Genomic DNA, 18,768 nt, shown 5'->3' with positions numbered 1-18,768 from the left:
AATCTCATTCCAGAGAAGGTCTTGGGAGTTACTTACTGATTCTATCTAGAACCACAACTTGTCCAAGTTTGTGATTAATTATCTAAATTACCCTGGGCCTCCTTGAACGCTGTTGTCGGGATTTTCAATTGATGGTAGGCATCAGAATTTTTTCATTTCAAAGATTCTTTTAAAAACACATTCTTTTTCTGGATGTGTGCTACATACATCACTCTGTGCTGACATTTAAGATCTACATCATACTACATCATACTGTGCTGCCATTGAAGATCTATCTCAGATGAAATTATTCCTTTCTTTTTAATTAAGTTCATTTTTAGCGTGATAGAGATGGCCTGTCTACAGGCTGACAGGGAAGAACTGTTTTGACAGTGTGGCCTCAGGTGTAGTTGTAGAGCTCTTTTTATAAAGCCCAATCTACACAGTGCTGCAGAAACTCAGGGAAATTCGTGTTGGAGTTAGGAGCATTATCTCTTAAATTCTTGTATTAAAAAAATTCTTTTAGGTGAGGATTGCTGCTGAAATTACAGCACCACTCCTTTAGTTGATATGGTGTGAGATGAACCTCTATGAAGAGGCAGTGGTGGGGGACCTGAGCAGGACTGAGGCTGCAGTGAGCCACACACAGGATTTTTATTAAATCTTGACTGAAGCAGTCATCACCTTGGGTGTTTCATTTCAGTATTGTTTGAAATAATGAAATCCATGGTTGTATATCTTAAATTTAAACAGATTTTGACTGTAGTGGAGTCCTCTGTCAAGACAAACTGACTGGACTGGTTAGGATTTTATCGATGATCCTACCAGCTTGCAGTATCTTTGACTGGCTTCAGTGCTCAATGAATAGATCCAGTAAAATGGAAAGATTAGCTTTACTTACTATGTTTAATCTGCTGTTAAAAACAGAGAGATGGTTGGCCCCCTGAATCTCTCTCATTTCATTACTCTATTTTTTAGACCAATAGAAAGTTATTTATTGACACTATTGAAACATTTTTTTTTTTTTTAAATTAATTTTGTGCAGGAAATGAAATCAACCAAAAAGTATTTTTGGCTTCATGTTTCATTTGTTCATTTTTATTGCTTTACTTTTAGTATTTTTTTTCCTTTTTAATAAACTCTAATGAAAAGTAACTCAATTGCTTTAAACCGTTCTCTAGAAGATGACCTATTTCTCATTTAATTTATCAGCCCACAAGCTTTTGTACAGGAAAGTGAGATCTGGATTCAGGTTTGCAGACAGGAAGACTGGTAGCAAAGTTTGGAGAAGATCGTAGTTCATGAGCTGTGTTATAGCTACAAGCCAAATCCAACATACACCCCATTTGCTGTATAACTGTAATTAATTTAACATAAGAGGTGTATAAAATTAGTTTTATGTGTTTATTGTCTTTTAGAAAGTAGGATCAAGAATATATTTGTTTAAAAGAAGGCAAGTTTAGGGTTTTAGATAAAACTCAACCCACTGGGAAGCTTTAAACCCCTGGCTCAACTTGCTAGGAATAAGTTTGCTCATCTGCAGTGACTGTGGTGTAAATCACCTTTATTTCATTGCATGTATGAGATAAGCACCAAGCATCATAGGTTGCATGTACTGCTATAGAAAACTTTATAAATTGACACCCATTGTAGGAAATCTGTCTTGTTGCCCCTTTATTCTCATTTGAAACTTTAAAGATAATATAAACCTTCACAAGTTCATTTGAAGCTCTTATGAAGACTTACTTTTCAGTTCTTATACCAATTCTTTTTTTGTCTCCTTTTCAGTTCGGATGATAATCCAGTGTATTGAAACAATACTTTGTAGAAAGAGTAATTCCTTACTGCTTTTCTGCATCATCTGTATTCAAGGAAGTGTTGTCCTTAGCACAGGAGGGTGAAGAATATTTAAATGACTGAAAGAGTTCCTGAGCTCAGTAAATTACCGAAGGAATGGAGAGCATAGAAAGCCCTCCAAACATACGTGCATAGGAGAGTGGGCAAAAAAGCTGTATTATCTGGCATTTAATTTCCTGATTTAATAAGCCAGGAGGCTCAGCTTTAACAGATCCTTCATGGAGGCAGGACACAGGTGTAATCTATTTTGATCAGAAGCTTCTCTGCAGTGCATTCAGCCCAGAGGTCCCTGGCTTGACCATGACCCCTACTCCTTGCTATTGAGATGGACATGACAGTAACTGCCCAGTTCCTCCTCCCTTTGCAATAGTGGTGGAGGGTTTCTTGGCAGCTTGGCCAGTATTCAATTGTGTTTGCCCTTAACGTGAGGCTGCTTCATCCCCAGGGCAGTGAAGTTCAGTGTCGCTCTGTCAGCGGCACTGCTTGGTGACAGATCGGCATCTTTCCTCCTTGGTAAGCAAAGTTGGCAGGCAACAGCCCCCAGCAGTTTGCTGTCCAAGGCGACTGCCTACCTTGTGCCTAAAGGCAACCGTGTCTGTGCATGGCGTGGAGTGTCTTTTGGACATGGAAAACTGGGTGAACTAACGTGTCTGCGCTTTCCTCGGTGATGCCTGGCATAGCTGACCTCCCCCTGGACCTTTTTGGTCTGAATCCAGGGTAAGTCTTCTTATATCCATTTCCTTTATCAGCCCGTGTAGGAACATATCACAAGTGATTCTGCCTATAACTGGAAGGAGTCTGGATCTTCTCCAGTACCTGTTGTCAAGAAAATCTCTGTGTGATACTGTCAGTGATGTCCAATGTTTTGTGCTTAGAATTGCTCTTTTTCCCAGACTTCAAGAGCAGATCTGTTAGCCAATTGTTTTAAGGAATATTTTCATCATTTTATTATCAACACATGTTCCGCTTTTATGTGCTCCCTCTGGGTTATGTTTAAAATCAAAATGCTCAGATTCATATGTTTTATGAAATTCTGATGCTGAGATGGGATTGGGTCTGCTGAAGACTTCTTTGAAATGCTTTCTGCCCATCTGTTTTGCTGCTCCACTTCAGTAATAAGTATTTACTGACTCCCCCTCTCCGTTGTTGGTTTGTTTTTTTTTTTATATTGGACTTTCCATGCAAAATGTTTGGTAAGTGACAGTTTGGTAAAACAAGTTTAAGTTGTAGCTACTTTTTGTTTTTCTGCTTCTGCATTGCTTTTTATACTTACGTATCCTTTCTTTACTTTTTCCAGTATTCATTGGCCTTTAGGATTAAGAATTGTTACCTTTAGTGCTTTTCTTTCTCAGATAAAACACTTGTTTAGTTTGTGCAATTTCTATCTTAGGAAGGTAGGAACCCAGTTGTCAAAACTGCAGCTCGAGTCACATTTTTGCTTAAGATGCCCCCATTTCCCCTTGTTTCAGTCTGTACTGCCATCCGCTGCCTCAGATCTATTCCAGGTTTTCCTTTGCAACTTTTCACAACTATTCTATATCTTGTTTTGTGACTGTTCATTGCTGCTTTGTGTTTATAGCTGATCTCTCTTCTTTTCATCTTCAGTTTGACAATAGAAGCATTGTGGGTGCTGCAGACATCTGTTGTTATGCCCTTGAGCTGGACAGGTGATCTGACTTGCCAGCTGATGACAGTGTGGCCAGACTGGTTTTTTCACCTTTCACCACATGAATTCTGTGTTTTCAGAATGCTTTTTGATGAAGGAAAGCAGTGCCTCCAAGGATTAAGTTGAATGCTGAGCACAAATCAAAATGAGCGACTTGCTCCATTTTTTTCATGATACCTGACTCTCATTTGCGTTATCCACTTCTTGGTTGTCACATTGTTAATATCAATGTCTTCTATTGAAAGGAATAACTTGTATTTTGATATTCCGACAATCACATTTTGGAGGCGGCTGTACAAACTGTTTGTCACGGTTCCTCTGTCGCAGCACAGTTCTGTGTGATTGACATCTTCATCAGTCTGATGAAAAAGATGTGTTGGCTGATAGATTTGGAATGGATAAATGTTATTCCTCAGAGATTCTGTATCATGAACATTATTCCCATTGAGTTAATATGTTCCTTTTAGCTGGAGGAGGTTGAGCTATATTTTTCCCTGGCTTCCAGTTCTTGTGTTGCGCTTAGTGGCTTACCCTCACCAGTGTGCAGGAATGCAAGATTATAATTGACCGTGTCTCTCATGATCATGAGCTTTAATATCAAAACCATAGGTCGCACATTTCAGCAACCAATGCTGTCAGCTAGACTTGGATTTTGAGTGGCCTAGTGTTTGTGACAGTGTTTTTGAGCCACTCAGGGCTTCAATTTTGGTTCTTATTTGAAAGAACTGTTACAATTTTTATAGTATATGTAGCTAGCCTTCAAGACAAACTATCACATTTTATCTGGTCTTGGGATGCAACAAAAAGGGTGGAAAGAATAGATCCCAGATCTGTCAATGCAAAATATCATTATGTTTTGTATGTGTTTCTGTAGTTCTTTGCCACTGAACTTCCTATTTTTTGATTATTTTTTTTTCTAATAAGTCATTGAAGATTAAAAAAAGTTGTACAGCTTTTTTGACTCCGCTACCGTCTCATTTGTGCATCACCATGTGCATCTAATGAATTCCTACTTATTTCATAACTAAAGCAATCCGTGTGTAGATTCTGCTGTGATTCAGCTGATGTTTTCTCAGGGTAGAAAGTGTGGCAGTAGGTAACCATAGAGGTGATGACTCTGGTGGTCTCTGTTCTGGGAGGGCTGCCAGACGGACAGAGGAGCGGCACAGGAGAGGTGTTCCAGGGCCAGGCTGATATAAAATACACCTTATGCAGCATTTGAGTGGTCCTTCTTAACCTCTTGTTCAGCATCTGCCTTCGAGAGAGTGGTAACAGCCTTCATCTCTATCCTGCCTGGCTTCGGAGAAGCATAAATAATCACTTTTCTCTCTAGTTTCGAGTCTGAGAAATTTTGGTAGAAAACATTTGTTTGGTTATCGATTTGCTTTTTACATCATTCATCTTAATTAATTATAAATTACTAATGGGATCAACGTTTATTAAAATAAGCACATTTTTGTTTCTTGTGAATTGCTAGAAAAGTTAGGGCTGTGAATAAATTAAATTGTGAAATTACTAGTTTCAAAGTGGTTTTGTATTTATTCTGCCATTGAGGACTGTATAAAATTTTGTAGCTAGTGTGGTAGAAATAAAAGTTGTATAGTTATCAGATTACTCAATTTAAAATAAGTCTTTAAGCTACTGTACAAAAAGAATTTCTCACTGTCATTTCAGTCCAGTGTGAAGGTGGTTAAACTATTATGTCCTGTCCTCATGCATTATAAGAACGTGCCAAAATCAGACCTGTGGAAAGCAAAGTATTTCAGAAGATAAATATTGTGCATTACTGATGCAGTGTGCATAAACACTGTAGAAAGATTTCTTTGCCGTAGAAATCTATTCTGAAAAAATTTGAAATGATTATTAATTTCACCAATTTAGCAGATCTTTGAGGATTAGAAATACACACCATTATCTGCAATGTTCACATGCCGTCAAGAACAGATAGAACACAAGAACAGACCGACCAAAATTGAACATGTTGAGTTCTCAAGGTGCTTTAAAAAAAAGCAGACTTAATTAAACGATCAGAAGTTGGTGTTTTGTATTGTTAAAATCAAAGCAGTGTTGTATAAGTCCAAAAATAATTTAATGTAATAATTTCATGTAAGAAAGACTTTCCTGGAAAACAAAAGACATGTAATTTCAGAAGTGTCTTTGCTTCTTCCCATTTTAATAGCATTTCTTATGATCTTTCAGGATGTGTGGATAATGACAAGTCATTGCATAGTGATACGGCATGTAGAAGTTAAGCTTTTAGAGTTGCTGAAAACTACTGATGTTTGAATCTGAACTTTGTATTGAAGTTTGAATCCATGCAAGAGTCATGGGGCAAGTGAGGTTCAGAGTGGAAGAAAAACAGGGATTTAAAACGGATTGCCCTTGCTGCTAAATCAATACCTTAAATATCAGGCTGTTTGGGAATGAAAATACTGTTCTGTCTCCCTCTATCCTTCCCTCCACCATTTAAAACCCCTCAACTTTTCACAAAACACCTTGAAATGTAAATAATGTAAAATTGCTTCCTAGCCAACTTCATTTGTGACAAATTCTAATATCTCATTTGATTACATTTTTATATTTAAGACTGTAAAGGATTAAAGATATCTGTTATTTTCTAGGCCAAAGCATCACCTGAGCACATTCCAATGAAAGTTTTATCCCTCTTCCCTTACATATCCCAAAATGTCTTAACATCAGTACTTGAGCCATATCTGAAAAAGTGCAGTTTGTGAAGGAATCATGAAAGACAAATCGAGTGGTAATTTTTAATAATTCATGCCCAGGCACAACCGAGCTGGCCAGAGCCCAGTGTTCATGAGCCTGCCTTGCTACCTTGGGCAACCCCCTGTGAGATGCTATTATGGCAGCTTCAGTGGCTCAACTAGCCAACAGCGATGAGTAAAGGACATCTCAGTATCACTGTGTCTATCGATAGGCCTCCTATCTGGGGATTAATTCACAGAAACAGAGCCAAACTACTCAACTTCAGTACGTTGTGATATTCAAAACCTGCTAGTCACCCCTGCTCTGATAAAGTGAATATATACGGAGGATTGGTAGTGTTTGCTCAGTTAAATACAGTTGTGAATTGAAAGTCCTTCACGTCCTGGTTGTACTTTTCACTGTTGAAAATGTTTGCCACTTCATATTTAAACAGTCGAGAAAAAAGACACTGTGAACGTACAAAATATTGTGACTTCTGCTGTTGAATTTGCTCTTCAAAATTCAGAATTGAAATATTGAAATGAATTTGTTATTTGATTTGCGTGTATGGGATCAGAGATTACTTCCAGATGTATGCAGAGCTTGCCAGGATAAATGTTTAGTTCTAAAAGACAAACTCTAACCGCTTTCTTATGGATGGCCTTGGGACTTTAAAAAGATGCCAACAGATACTGCAGAAGTGAGCACTGCAGAAGCAGCTGTGGGTAAAGTTAAACAGTTCACTGTCTTCATAAAACATCAGCCTTACACTTACTTGTTCTTCTGTTCTCTTATCTTTACATACGATTATAATATGAAGAGTATCAGAGGTCTTCAGAAAAGGCCTGAAGAGTGGTTACTGACAGTATTACTGCAGCCAGAGTTACAGCTACATTCACGGACATGTACTGATAAAAAAGATAAATCCATTAACATTTTTCTTTGGCCCACGTGCAACCCCTGCATCCTGTGTTGAATCATGAGGGGACAGGGCTGCCCTCTGAGTGGGCAAGGTGGGGACTCCTGGGCTGTAGCTCTGCCATGGCAGCTTGGTACGAGCCCTTCTCATGGCCCAGGATGGGGTGAGTCGGCAGTACCATATGTTCATAATGTGCATCAGAGGCAATGAATTGGTTTCTTGGTATTGCCATCTGCTGGTAGCTCGTAGCCAATGACTGCAGTGTAAGCTACAAATGCGAAGTTCCTAAATTTTTTAACTTCCTAAATTCCAACTCGGTAAGAAACAAAGAACTGGAAAGGATTTGCAAGGTTTTCAAGTCCTCTGCTGCTTCATGTCATATAGTTCCTCCCATAAACTTACCATAATATAAATGCAATTTAAAACGTGTTAGAATTATTACTTGAATACTGGTGGGTTTTTTTGTGAAATTCTTGTGGATCAGACTGATTGTCAGAACAGCCTAGAATCAAGTGGATGGTTAAACATCTTGTAACATCCCTTTCACTTGGCTTTTCAAACAGGTTTACCATGAGGGTGTTCTTTCTCTGAAGAAGGATATAGTCTCTGATGTTTGTGGAAGGACTAGAAACATCCTGTGTTTTCACAGTACTTGTGCATTAGTTGTTGTAGAGGAATGTGCGTCTGAAATATTCTGTTGATGTGTATTTGGTCATGAAATTTGTAGGTTCATTGTGTATGTTTGTATATGACATTTTTAGAGTGTAAGATACTGTTTAAATGTTTTTTCATTAATTAGATTTTTTTTAATAATTTCTCTTTGCAGAAATGCATTAGATTTAACCCAGAAGCTTCAGTGTGGGTTGCAAAGCAACGAATTTTGTGCACTTTGAATCAGAGTTTGAAAGATGTCCTGAATTATGGGCTGTTCCAGCCTGCAAGCAATGGTAGAGATGGGAAGTTTTTGGATGAGGAACGACTTCTTAGGGAATACCCACAGCCGGTGAATAAAGGAGTTCCTTCACTAGAGGTATTGTTAGATCTAATATCTGAAACATTTGTGTTCTGATACAAATTATATGGGAAGCTGTATTTGAGATTTCTACATGCATCTGAAATTCATTTGGGAAATAGCGATGAGCAGATCTGAGCTTGAATCCTTGCTCACAGAAGTGCTGGCATTCACTTGCTTGGTGGAGCTGTTCCCTGTGTTATCCCTAAAAGGTTGCAGACTCAGTCCCTCTGGGAAATTTGATTTTGGAGTTTTCCTCTGCTGAGGACCTGGGAGATGTAGCGTTGTGATTTAATAAAGAAATGTAAGGTTCTAGATTAAGCTTCTGGGTCTCTTACTAGGTTTGCAATAGTAGGGTAGCAGTTGCTGAATAACTAGCCCTTGCTTTCTCCCAAAGAGAGGATCCTTCTTTCTCAGTGAAGTGAAGCCTTTCCCCCGCACCTCCCCCCCCCCCCCCAGTTCCCTCTGTGCCCTCCTTCAGAGTGCACAGATTTCCTCTGGCTGTCTCCTGGGAAAGCAGTAAGGGAAGAGGGGGTGTGTATGTGTGAAGCAGTCACACATAGACACTGGAATTTCCCCCGCCTCTGTTGCTTGTGTAGAGGGTGTGCAGCTGCGGGATAAACTGGGCAGAACTATTATGGTACTGGGAGAACATGGAGCAGAGCCAGATAACACTGAAACACAGTATAGCAGGAAACTGGGGCATAAAACTGGTATTTAATTAATTTTGGTATTGCTTGTATGGTGGTACATCAACCGTTAATAATCTGCAGTTAATAGACTTACTCCACTATAACACAAATCCAAGAAAAAACAACCAGGGTCCAGAGAAGATTTCAAGTCCTAGCTTTTCTAGCAGTTTATTTCAGAGATTCAATCACTGATGTCCATATTATAGCCATAAGCAGATTAAACAACCACTTTCTGACATGTTCTGTTTCGTGAGTGTTCGCTGTTTGCAATTCAGGGGTTGAAAGTGGTTTTGTGAAAAGCTGGTGTTAAAGCCTCATTCAGTGCAGTCTCCTTGTCCAACAGATGTGCTGCACTTTGAATTCTGCCTAGTACGATTAGCTAATAGTAAATTGTAACTATGTAAATCCCATGTTTTTTTTGCCATAGATCTTGCTACTCTGGCTGTAGGGTAGCAAAATGTTCAGGATAAAATGTGAGTGAGTTTCAGCCAAAAAAAAAGAGGCAATCCTCTGAACCTCATTCACAGGACCAGTCCTTTTAAGCTTCAGGAGAACTATTCCCATGTTTAAGTTCTGCCTATGTTGATTAAAGGATTTTTCAGGAATCCTTTTTTTTAAAAAAAATTTCACAAATGCTAAGCTGATATATTGAAGTATGTGGTTTTTTATTTAACATGCCTTCCCAGTTCTTTCTGCCTGAGACTCTAAATGAAAGTGCACAGATACCCTTAGGGAAAAGCTCTTTTCACTGTAATTCTTTTTATGTAGATTCTAGAGGCCAATCTCATTTCCCATACACGTCCACTGATTTCAGTATATTTATACAACATATGAATTTTGCTTATGTGAACTGTAAAACTGTGATGTCACTATGTTAAGCAAGTGCTGATTATTGGTGAATATTCAAAATGAAATATTAAGCCTTTGTTTGAATTTTCCTTAAATCTACATTATCGTGGATAATACTTTCTGGTAAGGTCAGAAAATCATATTACGAATTTTTAAGCAAAACAGGACTTTTTAAATATATTCTTTTTTCCTCCCTCAGTTTCGGTACAAGAAAAGAGTGTACAAACAATTCAATCTTGATGAAAAACAGCTGGCCAAGCTTCATACGAAGGTATGCCCAATTTACTGGAGAAGTTAACAGTTGCCTACTTAGCAAAATAATGTGTCTGAGAAACTGGAAATAAGTAGGAGTTCTTTACCACCTGGGCCAGGTGCTGAACAACAAGCAGTATGTGCTGCCAGCACCAACGGGGATGTGTAAATTGTGATCTGGGAATTTCTCTCAGAAAAATTCCCGTGTTTGACTCTTCCGTATATGTATACTTCCGTATATGTATACTAGTAATTTTAAATGAACTTTCATAAATACAGTGTGCTGTCAGCATGCTGCATAACTGCCGATCTATGTCTTTAAACTCATTTGCAGGTCAGAATAATAATAATGATCACTGTACATCATCCTCATTTCTTACTGAATGAATCTTTCCCTCATTTTTTCCTTAAAAGTATAAACTCCAGGATCTTCTTACTGTGTTTGACTTTTGAACACTATAAACTGGGGGGTTTATGCTCTCAGTATAAAGTCAGGTTTTCCAGGAAGGTGAATTAGCTACTGTTCAATGATGTCAGTGGATATTGACCTCAATTGACAGAATATTTCACTTTTAGTCAAAATTTTCTTTTTGAAATTAATGGATGATTCATTTGTCACTCTTTATTTCAGGCTAATTTGAGAAAATTTATGGATCATGTCCACCATCTCTCAGTGGAAAAAATCACAAAGATGTTGGACCGAGGACTGGACCCAAATTATCATGACCTAGAAAGTGGAGGTCAGAACAATAAAACCATCAGTACCTTGGGTTGCTTCAACCTAAGCTGATTAACAGGCTGAATCTCCTTCTTTCTGTTGCCTTCAGAACTCTAGGCTAATGGAATCTGAATAGTTTTGCTGTCAAAAGGAGAAAATTGATAATTTATAATTTTCTTTGAACATCATTTTTAACTTAACATTTTAAAAGCAAATGTTCTTTATTCTATACATTTGCTTATCTTTTTTTCAAGTATATGCTATTCTCTTCTTTAGAAACACCCCTAACTTTGGCAGTTCAGCTTGACAATACAGTGGAAGTGATAAAAGCTCTGAAAAATGGAGGAGCGCATTTAGACTTCAGAGCCAAAGATGGAATGACAGCTCTGCACAAAGCAGCCAGAGCCAAGAACCAAGTAACCCTCAAGGTAAATGCTTTCAGTAGCAAATTATACATTATTTTATAGAAAAAATATATAAAGGAGAGTGTTTTCAGTTAATTACTGTATTGTCCTCAATGGAACTTTTAATATGTGCTTGTTCTAGTGCTTTCCTGTGCCTTTCAAATCTTAGGATTTGCTTTCAATGAAGAGCCTTTTGATTTCTGATTTTTTTGGGTAGGAAGAAAAGGTCGTGAAATTTAACGTTATTCATTGATACATTGGGAAAGATCTGTCTAAGAAAATAGGAATAGCGTTATTGTTGCTTATCTCTTTGAAAGCAAATGCCAGTGGCATGGATTACACATTATATTTTACACAGTCTCCTCTGTTTTCTTTTGTATTCTAACAGGTATTCTTAAATCACCTTGATAGTCTAGATTAAGTCTTATGTTTATGGCTTTTGCTTATTTCCTTTTGACAGATATTCAAATTGCATGACACTTTTGATAAAGCATCTTGTAACTGAAGAGGTGAATGTGTTGCAAAGGCGATGCGGCATTTTCAGAACTGAGATTTCTGAACTTAATGAGAGGATGGAAATTGGACATTGCCACTCATCCTTTCTTTGCTATCCCCGTAGATTCCTTTAGATCCTAATTCTTCCGAGGTAATTTCTTGCTTAACTTAGTCTGTGCCGTGGCCCATTCTATCAGCTTATAAATAAGTGAGCAAAAAATACACGTTATGGCAAGTATCAACCTTATAAACACTTCATCAGGTAATGTCCCTTTAGAGTAAGAAGTTCTTCCAAAACACATTTTTCAGTTTGTGGTTGCTTTCAGACCCTTTTAGAGCTTGGAGCATCTCCTAACTACAAAGACAGCTGTGGCCTGACACCACTGTACCACACTGCCATTGTGGGAGGGGATCCCTACTGTTGTGAGCTGCTACTTCATGAACACGCTACAGTCAGTTGCAAAGATGAAAACGGATGGCAAGAAGTTCATCAGGTAGGAAAGTTTACTTTTTGTTTGGAGTTAAAGTTGCACGAGGAAATGTGCCATGTATGTTTTATGGTTAAACACTATTTTGAAGGCCATTTGGATATGTTTAGTCCATGCATGTACGAGTATGGAATTTCTTCCTTTTTCTATTTGCTTATTACTTTGCATCCTTGCCAGTGGAGTTCTGTAACTTTGAAATCCTATGGTTACTATGGATTTTGCTGCAGAAATTGCACTAGTTGTATTTGTGTAATGGACTCTTAGAAGTTTAGCACTCTAATAGTGGCAGTTGGTAAAAAAGTGTAAGTCGATCTTTTTGTTAGCTGCCAGTTTTAGTATCCTTGGTAATGCTTCTTGCGTGTTTGTCGGGGTACTTTCTCCTTTCTCTCTGGTGAACTTTACAGGAAGATTTGGATTCAGGATCCTGCTGCTAGGATCCTTGGTATGTTGCACTGAAGGATGTTAAACTCTTACAGACTCACAGTTTGAGTCCGTTTTCATTCCCTGCGTGTGTGGAAACTGGGGTTCTAATGATTTTTCTTTTGATGTTGGTACATGGGTTTTCCTTTCCTCTCTTACATATTCAGTGTGTGGATAGAGGTGGTAGTGTGCTCTATAAAGAAAGGTTCGTGGTGCTCATGGTACGAGCCAGCTATGGTGCCAGAATTCATCAGGCGCTGGCACATCTTGGTCAGCTTCACCAAGCTATTGGGAAGGTTGACCTCCTTCCTCACCAAAGACCTAAACTGTATCTCTTAAAAAGACCTATAATGTTTGGTAAGGAATTTCTGAAAAAAAAGAAACCCTTTTTCCTTGAACTCTTGTCTTCTCCAGAAATGTCTGAATATTATGCAATAGTTGTGTAAGAATGCGTTATTAATTTCTCTTTGCATGGCAATAAACTCAGTAATTTACAATGTTTAAAGATACTAGCAGTCCTAATGTCATTGCAGCTATTTTATGTCTTTTCTCTGTATGGATGAGCTTGAGTAATCATAAAAAATGGAACTGATGTAGTATGATCAGGTAAATAAAGGTATGAGTAATCAACCTTACAGGCCTGCTTAGGTCATCTAGGCTCAGTTTCTTTTCTGTGCACTAATCTCCTTAGTACACAATTTGTTTTCTTCTTTTCTTTGAAAGAAATGGGAGATAGCAGGTTTGGGCAGGGATCTGACCTTTTTCACTGTGTGTTCCGGTTGGGATCGTTTGGATCCATCTCTAGTAGGGGGAAAAAAAAAAGGATTAATTTGCTACTATTGTTTCTGAGGATGTGGAGGAAATGGATTGACTAGATCAAAGTATTATCCCATCTGGACTCCTTGAAAATATAGAGAAAAATTCCCTATTTTGAAAACCCAGCCTTATACACAGACGGTTATTATTTTAGTAATGAAACAGAGCTTTTCAAACCCATTGTATTGGTTGTAATGCTAAATAAATCAATCTTTACATCTGGATTACAAGCAATCTGTTTTCAGTAATCAATAATACAAGCATTCCTCAATGAATTAAGGAAGATGGTGATATGATGCAATCCCATATGTTGTCTTCTGTCTGAAGAAGGCAAAGTTACTTTGCACGGCAAGGAAATAATTGGTAGCAAGTATATTTTTCATTTTGCTAACACAATCTTTAACTGTAGAATTTAAGCCTCTGGGATACCCTTATAGTAAAGAGGAAGAGGCAAGGTGGTGGTTTGTGCTGTGCTAGGATAGTAATAATAAGGATATCCTCTGGAGATACCTGTCTGTCTCCGCTGACCGTACTGGGGAGCCCTGCTGAATGGTTTGGACAGCTCGCTGACCACACACACCCTGGTAGCGAAGGGAATCTCCCTTGCACTGGTTGTCTTCCAGCACCTCCCCGTAACCTGAGGAAGTGTTATTGTCAGACTGGCAAAGAGGAGGCAAATCCCGCTCTAGCAAAGGAAGCAGAGTGAAGAAAGGGCCTGGTTTTAGTCCAGTTTATCGTAGTGAGAATAAAAAGTTGGAATTATTCCTGTATTTAGGAGTAATTTTAATAATTACATCTGCACATTCGTACTTAGACATTGAGTGACTTTTAGAGACTAGACACCACTGTTCATTTATGGCTAATTGTGCATTTCCTCTAATCTCCTGCACAGTCAGAAACACAGTTACAGTTTGGTGCTGTCCCTTTGCTCATTGCTGAATGCTTGCTTTCTCTTGCCTAGCCTTAAAACGTTCCTGTTCTAATAACAGCTGGCACAATGTCTCCATTATTTCGGCAGATAATTTGTAAATTAATAAACTATTTAATAAACATTGTTTTTTTTCCCTTTCTGTATGTTAAGAATTGGAAGTGGAGATAAAAAAGGTGTAGTGGTTAGGATACTAGACTGGGATTTGGGATGTGTCACAGGCTTAATTTGTGCATTGGGCAGTACGCTTAATTTTTCTCATCCAAATTGCAAGATGCGTTGGTTTGAAACTCCCACTGAAGTCAGTAGTAATTAGGTACCCAAGACAGACTGAATGGCTTTGTATACCTGTACCTCTCCTCTTAAATTCCATATTATTATATAGGAATGATACTGATCTGAGATGATGCAAAGTTAAAAACATTACAAATTGGGAGGTGCTCAGAGGTGTGCTATAGAGAAGAAGGTAGTCAAGTAAATGAGACCGATGAATGGAAATACTGTAATTTTTCTCAAACTTAATTGCTAATCAGGAAAGTTTCTAATCTCAGTGGAGTTTTGTTCATAGAGGTTTATTTCCAAGTATTCAGGGTCTAACATTTTCTTCGTGTGACTGAGAAAGTAACTCTTGAAGATTTTCCCTCCTTTGGGTCAGTGCCCTGTGTATACTTTGCATCTACTTGACATCACAGAATCAAGATTATTACTAAAATTTTGGCCAGATTTCCCTGAACTGTTTTCACAGTTTGAAAGCAAGCTTTAGAAATCTGATCATCTTCAGCGCCATCTAGTGGGCAACTTCCCGAAGATTGGGGGAGGATACACAGGACAAAAAAAGAAATCTATCTTCTGTTAGTCTGCTTGACACATTTATGTTATGTCACAGTTATGAATATTAGTGGGTAAAAAGGGTCAAACTTTGTATTTTCATGATACCTTAAATTGCCATTCCTCAAATAAGCAGATGCTTAAGCTTATGCACAGACTTGCTGTACCTGAAGTGCACACACTGGTGTTTACAGGCAGGTATGCACATCTGGGTGTTCAGTCCAGGCATGGTTCTAAAAGTTAGACCCTAAGTTAAATAGCATCTTCTCTGCTAAAAATATTTACCTGGAACGCTTGCCTAGATTGCATAATAACCAAAATATGTATGCACCTCTTTACAGGCTTGCCGATACGGACATGTCCAACATCTAGAGCACCTCCTCTTCTACGGCGCTGATATGTGTGCGCAGAATGCCTCTGGAAACACCGCACTGCACATCTGTGCCCTGTACAACCAGGTGAGCGGGCTCACGCCTCCGCTGCTGGCAGACCCAGCGCCCCAGAGTCACCCTGTCCTCCTCCAGTGACATGCAGGTCCCCAGTGGGAGCTGAGGGGTGCCTGAGGTCCCCTCTGTGTGGCTAAGTGGGGAGGGTTGGCTTGCTTTGAGGACAGGTGGGTCCGGAGAGTTCAGTCCTGTGGAGCCTGGAAACCAGGGCTGTGAGAGAATGACATGTAGCCAGGAAAAAAAGAAGCATAATGGAGGTACAAGTGCTAAATCTTTCATGCCCATCCTCAGAAACAAAGGCTTGTTGAGTTTTCTGTTGACGTTTACTGCTTTGGTGTTAGGTTTTCCTGAGATACAGTTTCCTCGCTTTTAATAAATGCATTTGGGATAAATGTGCCGTTATTATTGATCTATAGAGGGAAGTTACACTGAAGAACATAGTTCATTGTTTTTCATTTGATTTATTTCACACACAATGAAGTGTTACAGGTTTTAAACAGTGGTCTTTGAAACTAGAAAGAACGTAATTAAAAACTATTTTATTAGTGTTTTATTCACTGATTACAAATAAGGCTGTTCATTGTAGGTAACAAGAGTATACGTATTAATTAGAAAATAGACCAACATCATGTTCTACCAGCTTTTTTTTTGTTTACATCACATCTAAATATTTGGTTCCTATTCAGAATTTATTGCTGTTTTGCTATAATTTAAATTAGAATTAAATAAGAAATGCATGGAAAATACTGTAGAAGTGTCTCTAGATTATACAGAAGATACCAGATTCTCTGCTGTTTACAACTCATCTAGTCATTTACAAATAATAGAACCTTTTGATTTGGTAGCATTTTAAACTCTCTTTGCATGGATGGGATGAGAAGGGAATGAGTTTTACAGCTATGTTAAAACACAGCGCATATAATGTTACATTGAATTAGGAAAACACAAGTCATGAGATGTGACTGTAACTAGTGAAACATCTGTTAGAGCATCTGCTGCTTATTTAATTACCATATTAGTTTTTTTTCAAAAGTCTTGTCAAGGCAGATTCCTTAATTAGGTCTAAAATACCCTCAACTTCTTAAAAAATAGAGTTTTGGGGATAATTTGACATTTTTCAAGACTGTTGACTTGATGTGTGTGTCATAATTGACATCAGTTCATAAAGAGTCTAGCCGTACAAATCTTCCCTGTTAATGCTGATTATTTGCAGTACTCAGCCTATCAGTGGGAGCAGTGGTCCCACCGCTGTGGACTGTTTCTCGCTTTCTGTCTACCAACCACCTTCAACAGGCTGTTAAGTACCTATATCAGCTAGTTTCAGGTTAGCAATGGTTTCTTTGCTCAGCTTGGATGGCTTCTAGACCGTAGGCATACACAGCTTTTGCAAGTTGGCACTTGTTAAAATTCCTAGATAATTTTGTGGAGAAATGAAATTCACCTTCATCTCAACAAAAATTTTGTATTTAGGCTTCACGTCAAGAGCTTAACATGTGTAACTATAAGCACTTTTGTTGAAAAAAAAATTTTAAAATACTCACTTTAACCTCATTTGCTTCACTTTTCCTGAATAAGAATTTTGAAGCCTGGACCATAATGCACATAGAAACGTGAACTCATCTCTGTTTTATAATGTTTTTATTGCTTTCATGGCTATAGTAGTTTACAAGATCAAACACTTTTAGCAAAGGTTATGCAGTACGATGCTGAAATTAGAATAATCCTGTAGAACGACAGTGTTTTTCATTTAGAGATGTGTTTTCCTGCTGACATCAGTGGAAAACATTATTCTGTAGAAGACTTAGAGACTCTAATTGAAATTACATCAGCAAATTTGCAAGTATTTTCATAGTCATTAAGCTTGGCTTTGTGAATGGAAGTTTAACATCTTGTGGCTACACTGTAATGCTTCTGTTTTCCTTAATGAAGTGTATGTGAAAATAAAAAGTTTTTCTCAGGGTGCTGTGAACGGTAACCTATGCTGATTTTTTTCAGTGTCCCTTTTATTGAAAGTTGTTATTAGCTAATGTGGAAGGAATGGTGTTGGCCTTTTCTGGATGGAGAGGATGGGAAGGACAGCAGTATCCTTTTTACCTCTTGATTCCTGTAGATGGAGTCATTACCCATTTGATTTTCCCTTCCAGTCTTCCCTGGGGAGTTTTCTTGGGATACTTTCTGAAGTTGGTAATTCTGTTTTCCTGAGTGTCAGCTAAGTGCTGATCTGAATAAACTCTTGTTTTTCACAGTTATTTTGTGGCTGTCCAGTGACTTAGTGAAATGTAGACAGATCTTATGTGTCTGTATTTTGCAAATCAAAATGCTGGGGTGAAGTATGCCTTCTTTCAGTCAGTGAATTGGATTCTATGTAAAAGCTGTTGTAGTATTAAATCAGGTAATTAGTGCTCAGACAACAAATTGAATCTAATCTGCTGACAAGCCCACACTTCTCTGTAAAAATATTTTTAATCTTATCAAGTCTAAAAAGCTACTTCATATCCAGTTTATGTTTGATATGACGAATGCACAAGACTAAGCTCTCAGAATCAGAAGTATTATGTTGTCAGAGCTAAAATATGTGCAAACAGGAGTTATGGCATTCATAGGCAGCACCTTAACAACATAGAGCTCTAAAATACGGAATTTCCATTAAATTAACAAAGGAAAAGTAATCCAAATAATATCTGGTGGTGACTTCTTTTGCTTATTCTTCCTGATTTATTCTGCTTAATACTGGAAGGATGGGGAGGAGACAAAAGGGAGAGAGGATGAAGCTATAAGAATGCTTCTGTTTTAAAATAATAAATAAATAAATAAATAAATGCAGTTCTTCATCCAAATAAGTTTTCTTGAAAATTCTTATGTTGAACAACTGACCACTTTTGTCAAAACTTTTCTTATCAAAACCATTTAATAAATAAATAAATCACTTTGCATGTTTTTTGTTACAGAGCAGACAGCTTAGTTAAAGTTGTAGAAAGTTTTAAAATGTGTAATTATTTTGGTTTTATAGTGTTGAATTATTTATTCTGATAAACAAATGAATAATCAGCCAATATGTACAGTATGTTTCTTAGTATAATTATTTATATCCTCAAGTTCTTGATCAAAATTGGGTATTTTAATGCTAAAGGATTCTACTAACATTTCCAGTATAGTGTGCAAACCTAGAATCATTTAGGAGTCAGTCAAAAAGGAATTCCTGGAAAAGTAACCGTGAAAATAATTTTTTTTTTTTTTTTAACCTGGAGGTCTTAATCTATATTGCAGCACATTTACTTCTTTCGGATGATTGC

The 18,768-nt window shown here is 37.8% G+C and overlaps 1 protein-coding gene across 1 annotated transcript in view; it reads left to right on the top strand.

The window, feature by feature from the left end:
- The window catches only part of SHANK2 (SH3 and multiple ankyrin repeat domains 2), a 338,478-nt gene that overhangs the window by 18,679 nt on the left and 301,031 nt on the right, over window positions 1-18,768 (top strand). Inside the window, exons 3-8 of the mRNA XM_074884646.1 lie at window positions 7,954-8,157; window positions 9,880-9,951; window positions 10,564-10,672; window positions 10,927-11,078; window positions 11,876-12,043; window positions 15,371-15,487. Of these exons, the coding sequence (XP_074740747.1) occupies window positions 7,954-8,157; window positions 9,880-9,951; window positions 10,564-10,672; window positions 10,927-11,078; window positions 11,876-12,043; window positions 15,371-15,487 (822 nt within the window). The remainder of the gene's footprint in view (window positions 1-7,953; window positions 8,158-9,879; window positions 9,952-10,563; window positions 10,673-10,926; window positions 11,079-11,875; window positions 12,044-15,370; window positions 15,488-18,768) is intronic.

This window comes from Strix uralensis, chromosome 15, assembly GCF_047716275.1.
Source record: "Strix uralensis isolate ZFMK-TIS-50842 chromosome 15, bStrUra1, whole genome shotgun sequence".
In the NCBI taxonomy this organism is placed as follows: domain Eukaryota; kingdom Metazoa; phylum Chordata; class Aves; order Strigiformes; family Strigidae; genus Strix; species Strix uralensis.
Note: the sequence above shows the minus strand (reverse complement) of the source record. Positions and strands in the feature narration are given on the sequence as shown.